Consider the following 11,547-nt stretch of genomic DNA (forward strand, 5'->3'; position numbering starts at 1 on the left):
AGCTAGCTTGTGACTGCAATTTACTGAACCTGGACTTACTTTTTGCCTTCCTTCTCCTCTACCTGTTTCCCTAATAATCCTCATAACTCTGAGTAAAGTGAGGTCTTTTAAAGTCTGCATGTCCATTTGCAATGAATTTCTGATCCAATAGTTAGAAGAAGTAGGTGCAATACAACTGGGTCATGATTGACCCTATAAATATCAGTTTTATTCTGGGTTGAGAAGGACAATTCCCCTTTGTGGAGTTAGTAGAAGGTTGACTAGGCCATCTCGCATTTACCTTGCTTTTTACAATAGCACATAACAACACACATTTTTTTAAAAAGTAAAAATCTTAACAGTAATTTTGTGAATCCCTTTTCTCCTTGAACTTCTGTTTCTATAACAGTGACCCCACAAAATGCTTTAAGAACTACAGATTTTTTTATTACCCGTCACAAAAGTTCTCTCTACAAAAGGATATAGGAAGTCATTTTACTGTGATCATAAAGTTCCAAGTTAAGATTCTATTTCTTGCCTAACTTACTGCAAATATTATTATAACTGGATAACTGAAGAAAACAGCATAAATGCAACACAAATCAGTTACTAATAACTATGAAACACACACAAAAAAGCAGCATTTGCAAAGGGTCACTGTTAAAAGGATTCTCTGCTGCTTTTCTATTTAAGGTAATGATAAACACAATACCAGCATGTATAAAATTAGGAATCTGACTTGGAAATAAAACATATATGCACAAGTATGGTTACACTGGAAATTATATATTCAAGATACGATTTTATCTACAACTGCCTGTTTCACCCCTTCATTAATTGACCTTGGACAAGTATTCAACCTACATGTATCTGGGTTTTAGCATCTGTAACTGTGCCATACAAAACCGCAGCTATTAGCTCCATTTGGCTATTTAAATTTAATGAAAACTTCAATTTCACATGCTGGACACATTTTAAAGGCTCAATAACCACAAATGGCTAAATGTTATCATTTGACAGTGAAGATGTGGTGATGAAAATAAACAGGATGACATGACAGAGAACAACAAGTGGGAGTCAGTGTGGATAGGATTAATTTTAGATTAGATGGTTAGAAAAGATCTCTTTGAGGAGCTGACATTTAAGTTGAAACTTGAATGAGAGGATGCAGGTAGCCAAGGAAAGATGAGCATGTTGTAACTGTGGAGCTGGAACTGACTCTAACTGATGCTCCAGAGGGTTTTCAGAGGCAGTAAATTGCATGGGATTTGACTGCCCATTTTTCTCTCCCAGAATAGCAGGCAGATTCGAACTGCGTGCCTTTGGGTTGAGAGCCCTATTTTTTACTTCTAGGACACGAGAGGTCCTCCCTAAGATGTGCATAGTGCATCTAAAGCAGAGACAACAGTGAGACACACATACAGAGAGTGAGCACAAAGAGCACCTGGCCGGCTGAATAACAAAGTGTGGCTGAACCATAAGAAATAAGAAAGGTGCATGAAACTCACAACGTAGCAAAAGACAGAGCTGCAGTGTCTTGTAAACTACATAAAGATGCTGATTTGGTATTAAGAGAAATGGAAAACCATAGAGGGCTACAAAAGAATAAGCAATCTCAGTTATGTCTTTCAAATGCTTATGCTGACCGTTTGGTGAAAATTACAAGGAGCCATGAGTGAGATATAACGAGATCTGTTAGGAGACTGTAGTTCTAGCCCAGGTGAAAGATGGTGGCTTAGACCAAGGAAATAAATGTCAGTGGCATAGAAAAATGATGTTTTGTTTCTCTACATTCTCCTATCTATAGTCCTATAGCTATTATTCTTTCACAACTCATCTTCCTGAAACAGTCTATTTTTAACTCCTTGATCTTCTGAAATATGCCATAAATACCACTCCACTGAACTCATCCTAAGTCCTAGATATCTGTGCACCAAAGTCAATGCACACTTTTCTATCTGTATCTTACCTGGCCTCTACTGCACTTGCAACTTTTAGACACCTCACCTATATGAACTTTTCTCCTCTCTCAGCTCCAAGGCCATTACATTCACCTGCTTTTCCTCTTCCTCATCTTCTTACCAAAAACTTCTGCTTGACACATAAGCAAGTCTTCTCAAAGATTAAATATTCATGCTCAGCACATTTCACAAAAACAAATAATCCTTGGAATACAGAACCGACAACTTTTTTCTTTAAAAATATTTTATTTTTATTGTTTTACATAAAAACACTCACATACATTGTGTTTTATTCATGTTCACTGTGTTTGATACAATCATTCATATACATTGTTTTATAGAATGAATTATTACTGATCCATGCCTTCTCCCGTCCCATCAAATCCCCAATGCACCTTGCCCATTCCTTCATAGTCCCACAATCCATCCAGTAATCTCTGCTGTCCTTGTGATTCCCAACTCCCTTATTCTCCGCCCCCCCACCCCACCCCCAATTTGAACAGTTAAACATATGCTGTTCCTATTTGCTAATTGCAATAGCCTTAATATTCTTATGTCCATCTTTCTTTGAGGTGTTTTAGGTTGGGTTTTGGAAAACATTGTTTTGCAGAACAGATTCTTCCAATTCTCCTCATGCCCCACGCATCAAATTGTACAACCTCATGATTAATCTGGCCCCCCATTCTCATCCCTCTGCTTCCACCCTCCTCCCCTCCCGTGGATCTTCATACTCATTCTACAATAATGGTTTTATATAACATTTGTATTTGTGGGACTAAGTTCACTCAGCATAATGCTCTCAAGTCCCTCCCATGTTAGGTAATTGTTGTTGTTATGTACCGTTGAGTCGCCTGCAACTCATAGTGACCCTATGTACAACAGCCCTAAACTCTGCTCTGTTCTGTGCCAATCACACTGTCTCTAATACACACATCCAGATTAGCCCAGTCACTGAATCAATCCAACTCATAGAGGGCCTTCCCCTCCTGCGCTGTCCTTCCACCCTACCAAGCATGATGTCCCTCTCCAAGGACCGGAGTCTCCTTACAACATGTCCAAAGTATGTTAGACAAAACCTCAGAATCATTGCCTCCAAGGAGCCACCCGGTTTAACCCTCTCCAGGATGAACCTGTTTGTTTTCTTGGCAGTCCATGGTACCCTCAATACTCGTCTCCAGCATCACAGCTCAAAGGCATCAATTCTTCTATCCTCCTTAGTCATTGTCCAGTTTTCTGATGCTTAACAAGTGATAGCAAAGACCATGGCCTGTATCAGATGCACCTTTGTCTCCAGAGAGACACCATTGATTTTCAGTACTTTGGAGAGGTCCCTAACAGCAGACTTTCCCATCGCAATACGTCTTTTAATTTCCTGGCTACTGGTGCCAAGAGTGTTGACTGTGGAGCCAAGCAAACTAAAGCTGTGAACAATCTCAATCTCTTCACCATCCATCCTGATGCTGCCAATTGGTCCAGTGATGAGAACCTTTGTCTTCTTGACATTGAGCCTCAATTCATACTGAAGGCTGCAGTCCTTGACTCTCTGCAGCAAGCGCTTCAGGTCCTCCTCAATTTCAGCAAGCAGGGTTGTGTCATCTGCATAATGCAGATTGTTGATAGCTCTTCCACCAATCCTGATGCCACAATTCTCCTCATAGAGCCTAGCCTCCCAGATAATCTGTTCAGCATACAGGTTGAAAAGGTATGGAGACAGGACACATCCTTGGTGTACACACTTCCCAATTTTGAACCAATGTTTCCTTGCTCTGTTCTGACGACTGCCTCTTGGTTCAAGTATAAGTTCTGCATTAGCATGATCAAGTGTTCTGGGATTCCCATTCTCCTCAGAGTCAGCCACAGTTTGTTATGATCCACACAGTCAAACGCCTTTGCATAATCAATGAAGCACAGATAAGACATTCCTCTGGTATTCCCTGCTTTCAGCTAAGCTCCATTTAATATTAGCTACAATATCCCTAGTACCACGACCTCTTCAAAACCCACCATGGACTTCTTGCAGTTCTCTGCTGAAGTGCTGTTCCAGTTGTTTTTGGATAATCTTCTGTAGAATCTTGCTTGCATGTGAAATCAATTAAATTGTTCTACAGTTTCCACACTCTGTTGTGTCACCTTTATTGCTCCTGTATCCTGCATAGTATTCCATTGTGTGAATGTACCATATTTTCTCAAACCATTCGATTGTGGCTGGACATAAGGGCTGTTTCGATGTTCTTACAATGGTGAATAAAACTGCTATGAACACTGGTATATACAAGTCTCCATTTGTGCCTCAGTTCTCACTTTCTCAGGGTATATTCCAAACAATGGAATAGCTGGGTCATATGGAATTTCTATGTTCAGCTTTTTGAGGAAGCACCAAACTGCCTTCCAGAATGGTTACATTATCTTACAATCCCACCAAAAATGTTTAAGAATTCCTACCTTGCCACATCCTCTCCAACATTTATTACTTGCTATCCTATTAAACTTTGCTACTGCTACTGGAGTGAGATGGTATCTCACTGTGGTTTTGATTTGCATCTCTCTTACTGCCAGTGATGTGGAGCATTTCTTCACGCCATTCGAACATCTTCCTCTGTGAAAATTCTTTCCATGTCTTTTGGCCATTTTTTAATTGGCTTATAAGTCTTTTTCTTATGGAGACCCAGGACTATTTTATAAACGTTCATTATGAGACTTGTCTAAGACGGTATTGTCAAATGTTTTCTCCCAGTCTCTTTTCACCCTGTTGAAAAAAGTTTTTGATACGCACAGGAATTTAATCTTTAGAAGGCCCCTTTCACCAATTTTATCCTCTTTGGACTGTGCATTTCTAGCTGTACTTGGCAGTCTCTTTATACCATAAACTAGGCCTTCTAAGCTTGATCCCATTTTGTCTATTATGAACTTTATGGTTTGGGGCTTTACTCCCAAGTCTGATCCACCTTGAGTTGATTTTTGTATATATAGATCCCGTTTCAGCTTTCTACACATGGAAGTCCAGTTTGCCAGCACCATTTGTTGAAGAGGTTATCATTTCCCCATTTGATAGCTTTAATTTACTCAGAACAGACAACTTTTTTTGCTGGTAATTCCAAAGTTGATATCTCTGGCCCAAATCAAGTTTTGGACCTCAATATTGACTGTTCTATTGGGGCACGCTGCAAGGAGGGACTAATCCTTGGAGAGGGACATCATGTTTGGGTGAGTGGAGGGACGGCGCAGGAGAGGAAGAGTCTTGAGATGGATGGATTCTGTGACCGGGGTGATGGGAATGAGTGTGTCAGAGATGGTGAGGTTGCCACGGGATAAGAGCAGCATTTAAGGCTCTTGTTTGTAAGGTTGGTATGAGTTGCAACTGACTCAATGGCACATAACAACAAAAACAACTTCGACTTTCTCATTTGAACATCCACAAACATTTAAAATTTGGAAGATCCAAAACTCATTTCCTTCTTCATTTCTCTTAATACATACCCTTAACCAAGCATAAGGCCAAAACATCCTTTTACTCACCAAAAAACCCAAGCTACTGCCATGGAATTTACAGCAACCCTAAAAGACAAGGTAGAATTATCCACTGCATTTGCAAAGCTGTAAATCTTTCTATCCTTCGAAGGCACTGGTGAGTTAACAAGGAGATCTGGTGAGTTAGTAGCTAAGTGCTTAACCAGTGCACCACCAGGATTCCTTAGATATCCATTAATCCCACTGCCATCAAGTCAATTCCAACTCACAGCTCAACTCAGTCTAATCCCATAGGAGAGAATAGCCCACCTTACAGGGTTTTTAAGGGTATAAATCTTTACTGATGCAGACTGTCACATATTTTGTTTACAGGAAAGCTGGTGAGTTCTGATTATTGATCTTCTTGGTAGGCGATCAAGTATCCAATGGTGCCAGACCTTTATTCATTGGTATTGCCATCAAGTTGGAATTAATTCATAGCTGACCCAACAATGGGTTTCTGAAGCTATAAATCAAATGATAGGAGACTGCTCATCTTTCTCCCAAGAAGCCACTGGTGAATTAAAGCCACAGAGAACTGTCCTTTTTGTTAGAAGCACTACTCTCTAGAGCTTTATTGTTGTCATATACCGTCGAGTCAGAACCCACTGATAGCTAAGCCTTCAGCAGGTTTTCAGAGGCAGTGTAATCACATCTCTCTCCTGTGGAACAGCTGGTGGATTTGAACTGTGAGCCTTTGGAAGTGCAGCACAGATCCTTATCACTAGGCCACCAGAGCTCCCTTAGACTTTTATTATGTCCTGAAAATTTTTCAAACCATGCTGTGCCTATTTTGGTTCAAGTTCACACCACTTTTGACTGGATTACTGGAATAGCTTCCAAACTGTTTATCTCTCTTTCACAATACCGTCAGAGCACACAATACCCAATAAACTGAGTACATTTTTATCGTTAACAAATGCTCTTAAAGTCTTTTGAGGGAACCTCAAAACTTTTACAAGGTTTCTTATGACCTAGGTCCTTAGTCCTACTGCAGTTTCATCTCCAGCAAAATTCCTCACAGATTCTACTCTGTAGCCAAATGTTTAACCAGGGATCCTTAGACCTCCACTAATTCACTGACATTAGCAGCCATCAAGTTAGCCCCAACTCATGGAGACTTAATGGGACTGGATCATTGTTATTCAGAAAGATTTCATTGGCTAGCAAATAACCAACCCTTTCTTACTATTGTCTTGAGTCTAGAAGCTTAGACGAAAGCTGTTGAGAACTACAGCAACAAGCAAGCCTTTAATAACACACAGGTAGGGGCTGTGCTTTAAGTGCAATGGTCAAGAGTCAAACCAGGTAGCCAGCATCAAAGTCAAGAATTCTACCACTGAATTACTATTGCTTCATGAACATGCTATAACCCGCCCCTAACTCACCCAACTACTACTTCAAAGAAAGCATAAGCACCACTCAAGGACAATAAAACTGTGTCTCCCATTCTTTGGGTATGTTGTTAGGAAGAGCCAATCCTTGGAAGAGGACATAATGCTTAGAAAGGTGAAAGGTCAGCAAATAAGGAGAAAGCCCTCAATGAGACAGATTGCCACAGTGACTGAATGGTGTGGGCTTGAATGTGTCAAGAGATGAAGGATGACACAGAATAGGGCAGAATTCAGATTCATCGTTCATACGGTCACTATGAACTGTCCACTCCACAGCACTTAACAACATAAGTGCCTTATGGATAACTCGATCACATTGTATGTTGTTATTGCTGTTGTTATGTGCCTTTGAGTCACCTGCGACTCACAGCGACCCTACATACAACAGCCCTAAACCCTGCTCTATCTTGAGCCAATCTTATTGTCTCTGACCCACCTACCCCATTACCCTAGTCACTGAATCAATCTGAGGGTCGCATAGTAATTGATCACACTGTATAGTAGTTGTGATTCTGTCTTTCCTCTTAACAATAAGCACCTGGAGGGGAGAGGCCAACAACTCCACTTGATTTGTATAACCAGAGAAAGGCACAGAGTAAATACTCATTGATAGATAGTTCTGACTTACTGTATTCTAAAGAAAAATAAAAAAGAGGCGGAAGACGTGTGTGTGTGTGTGTGTGTGTGTTCCTATTAAAACACAATGTAACAATATTGTAATATTGAAAGCCAAACGCGTTTCTCACTGGAAAGAAAAAGAAAAAAAACCAAACCCAAAATAAAACAAAACACAGTGCACGCATTCTGTTTCAAGAGTGTGAATGTAGCAAACCATGAGAACTATACATCAACTAACAAACCAGTCTTCGGGTTCTAAATTACAGCCAGGCAGGTGGACAAGGTGGAAGGTTCTCCTCTCAAGGAAGCACAATAATTTTTCTCACCTACGTTACTGTGACTTAAATTCCTGCTGTGGATTCCTTCACCTCTCTAACCTGACAGGTTATTTAGAAGGCGCTTACTCACCACCTTCAGAGGAGTCATTCGTTTGTCAACCTGTCCATTATTCTCTAAATCTGAATGGTCGAAAGGGGATGAAAGCAGGGGGTGGGGGGGGGAGGGAAATGAAAGCTTTAGGAAGGGGAAGAGAGAAGGCTAGATCCACGGGAATGGAGGAGAATGGGGCTGGGAAATGCCAGGGCGGAGAGGTGACAGCTGGCAAGGAATGGGGCAGAGGGTGCGTTCATGGAGCCTGCAGTAAGTGACAAGGGACCTCAGGCGGGAGAAAGGAAAGGATGGAAGGCAGAAAACTAAAGGTTAGGGGGTGGGAAAGCAGAACTGGCACAGGCGAAAGGAAGTCGCAGTTTTTAGCTCAAGCGAGGAGTAACCAGGGTGAAAAGCTGGGCGTGAAAACAGAAGCCCCGATGCTGCCAGAGCGGGCGAGATTCTACGATGTGGCGGGCAGAGCGAAGTGTGGAGGCAGGCGGCCCCGGTGACACGAACGGTGGAGGCGGGCGTGGAGCCGGTGGCAGAAGCCAGACCGCGCAGCCAGGGCTGCGGGCGGCCGCGGGCTGGGGGAACCGGGAGAGCGGCGAGGCCAGCAGTACTTACTGGGGTCCTTGCGCACAGCACCGCTGGGAGGCTCTTCCCGCAGGTGAGGAAAGAGGAAGTCTCGGGCGGCGTGCAGGTCTTGGAAACAGGAGAACTGGACCAAGGAGCAGGCCATGGCTCCAGAAAAGTCTACTCAGACACAAACCCTCACCTCACCACACCCAGCCCCTCAACGCCCCTCCGCGGCTTCGGCTTCAGCCACGCAGGAGGCGGGGAAACCAAACCGGAAGCTGTCAGCGTAGCCGGGACCGCCGGTCCGGAGCACTGCGCGTGCGCAGGACAGCCTCGCTCCGGGAGGGGCGGTCAGAGTCATGCGACTAGTAGGGCTTTTTCCCCAAGATCGGCTTTAGGTGGTCGGTTTCCGAGACGCGCATTATAGTGTGAAGGTGGAGAGAAGAGTCGAGAAGCCTGTAAATGAGTGAATGAGAAACCAATTTCTTTGTAAACGTCAAATAACTTTTTTAAAAAAAGTGTTTCGTTTCGATCTTGCTCCTCGGCTGCAGTGAGTCCTCAAGTCTGGGCATTTATCCAGCGATGATCTCATTGGCTGATGTTCGTGTGGGATTTTGAGTCATTCAGCAAATGTTATTGATATGTTAAATTGGTGACAGTCCTGTGAGGGACAATATCATACAAGTATGGAAATTGGAAGAGATTCTTCTTGCTTCTAGAAATCAGCACCGTCATGTTTAGCTTTACTTTTGTCATTCTCGTGGACTCCCAGCATATTGTACTCCTATGTTTTCGTCATCCATTCGCTCTTTCATTCATTCCTTTACTCCTCCGTACTACAAATATATTTTGTTCGTTGTATTTTATGCTAACCACGAAAACGCTGAATATAAAGCGAAGAACAAAAAAGATTTAAGCCCTGTTTCTATGGAGCTAAAAATGTAATGACTGATAAAAGAATTGTTGTTATGTGCCATCGAGTCACTTGCGACTCACAGCGACCCTATGTACAAGAGCTCTAAATGCTGTTCTATCCTATGCCTACCTAGCCATCTCAAACACACTTAATTCCCACCGCTCCAGTCACAGAATCGATCCATCTCGCCAAAGGTCTTCCTCTCCTTCGCTTCCCCTCCACTCTGCCAAACATGATGTCCCTTTCCAAGGACCAGTCCCTCCTTGCAACATGTCCAAAGTATGTCAGAGGAAGCTTCAGAATCTTTGACTCCAGGGAACACTCTGGCTTTACCCTCTCCAGGACAAACCTGTTTGTTCTCTTAGCAGTCCATGGTATATTCAACACTCTTCTCCAGCACCACAGCTCAAAGGCATCAATCCTCTTTCTATCAGCCCTATTCACTGTCCAATTCTCTGATGCATAGCACATAACTGCGAAGACTATAGCCCGGATCAGGCGCACCTTAGTCTCCAGCCTGACATCGTTGCTCTTCAGTACTCTTGAGAGGTCCCTCACAGCCGACTTTCCCAATGCAATTTGTCTCCTGATTTTCTGGCTGCTGTTACCAAAAGCGTTGACTGTGGAGCCAAGTAAATTAAAACTGTTAACTATCTCAATCTCCTCACCATCCATGCTGATGCTGCCAATTGGCCCAGTGGTTAGAATCTGTTTTCTTGACATTTAGCTTCAGTCCATATAGGAGGCTGTAGTCCTTGATCCTCTGCAGCAAGCGCCTCAGGTCCTCCTCAGTTTCAGCAAGCAGGGTTGTGTCATCTGTATAACGCAGGTTGTTGATGATAAATTATTAATTATCAGAATAATTATTAATTATTCTGTTTTTTAAGTGAAGTCTTGATCATATTGGGAAGGAGAGTACAAAGTGCTACGACAGACAGTGTATCTGACATAGTTGAATTTTGTTTGTTTCATGGGAAAAGTGTCAAGATTAGGAAGCAATTTTGTAATTCTAAATTCTTGGAGGGTTAGGATCTTCTCTTTGCATCCCCAGAAATGGAGTTAGGTGTGTCGGAGACAGTGAGATTGGCACAGGATAGAACAGGGTGTGGGGTCTCTATGAGTCGCAGGAGACTCAACTGCCCATAACAACAACCGCCTTAAAGATTGGCAGTTTGAACCCATACAATGGCTCCTCGGCAAAAAGACCTGGTGAATTGCCTTGGTAATGATTATAGCTGACTCTTGTGGAGCAATTCTACTCTGTAACACACCAAGTCACCCAGAGCCAGCCGAGGTTCCTCTTCAGACAACAAAAGCAACAGTCCTGCATCTGACACATAGTAAGCATTCAAGAAATGTTTGTTAAAATAATGAATAGAATGTGTGCCTAAACGAAATTGAATAAATCTTTTCATTTACAAAGTACTTTATACGTTTGGAAATATTTTATTCCAAAGACTCATCAATAACCTACATTGTGCAGATAACCAAAATTGCTTGCTGAAATTGAGGAGAACCTGAAGCATTTACTGCAGAATGTCAAGAACTGTGGTCTGCAATATGGATTGAAGCTCAACATCAAGAAAACAAAAATCTCACCACTGGACCAATTGGCAGCATCATGATAGATGGAGAAGAGATTGTGATTGTTAATAATTTCCGTTTGCTTGGTTCCACAATCAACACTCATGTTGTTGTTATGTGCTGTCAAGTCACCTGGAAATCAAAAGGCTAATTGCATTAGGAAAATCTGCTATCAGGGACCTCTCCAGTATGCTAACAAACAACGTCAGTCTAGAGATTAAGGTGTACATGATCTAGGCCATGGTCTTTTCAATTACTTGCTATGCATCAGAGAGCTGGAGAATGACTAAAGATGACAGAAGAATTAATGCCTTTGAGTTGTGGTGCTGGAGAAGAGCACTATGGAATGCCAAGAAAGCTAGTGGGTCTGTCGGTCTGTCCTAGAGAAGGTAAAACCAGGCTGCTCCTTGGAGACAGGGATTTTTTTTTAAAATAAAATTTTCATCGTATTTCAACAAAATTATCCGGGAGGCGGGGCTCTATGAGGAGAAATGTGGGGTCAAGACTGGTGGATGATTTATCAACAATCTGCGTTATGCGGATGACACAACCCTGCTTGCTAAAACTGAGGAGGACCTGAAGCGCCTGCTGCAGAGTGTCAAGGACTGCAGCCTCCAATATGGATTGAGGCTCAATGTCAAGA

At 42.4% G+C, this 11,547-nt stretch overlaps 2 protein-coding genes across 2 annotated transcripts in view; both read right to left on the bottom strand.

Moving 5' to 3' along the window:
* RAB3GAP2 (RAB3 GTPase activating protein subunit 2 (non-catalytic)) overlaps positions 1 to 8,567 on the bottom strand; it is a 148,647-nt gene extending 140,080 nt beyond the window's left edge. Inside the window, exon 1 of the mRNA XM_006894593.1 lies at positions 8,453 to 8,567. Coding sequence (XP_006894655.1) covers positions 8,453 to 8,567 — 115 coding nt within the window. The remainder of the gene's footprint in view (positions 1 to 8,452) is intronic.
* A 54-nt stretch (positions 8,568 to 8,621) lies between these two features.
* Positions 8,622 to 11,547, bottom strand: part of LOC102871407 (ornithine decarboxylase 2-like) — a 97,578-nt gene continuing 94,652 nt past the window's right edge. Inside the window, exon 9 of the mRNA XM_006894594.1 lies at positions 8,622 to 8,796. Coding sequence (XP_006894656.1) covers positions 8,622 to 8,796 — 175 coding nt within the window. The remainder of the gene's footprint in view (positions 8,797 to 11,547) is intronic.

The sequence above is a fragment of the Elephantulus edwardii genome, unplaced genomic scaffold (genome assembly GCF_000299155.1).
Source record: "Elephantulus edwardii isolate Elephantulus edwardi_28Jun2011 unplaced genomic scaffold, EleEdw1.0 scaffold00146, whole genome shotgun sequence".
In the NCBI taxonomy this organism is placed as follows: Eukaryota; Metazoa; Chordata; class Mammalia; order Macroscelidea; family Macroscelididae; genus Elephantulus; species Elephantulus edwardii.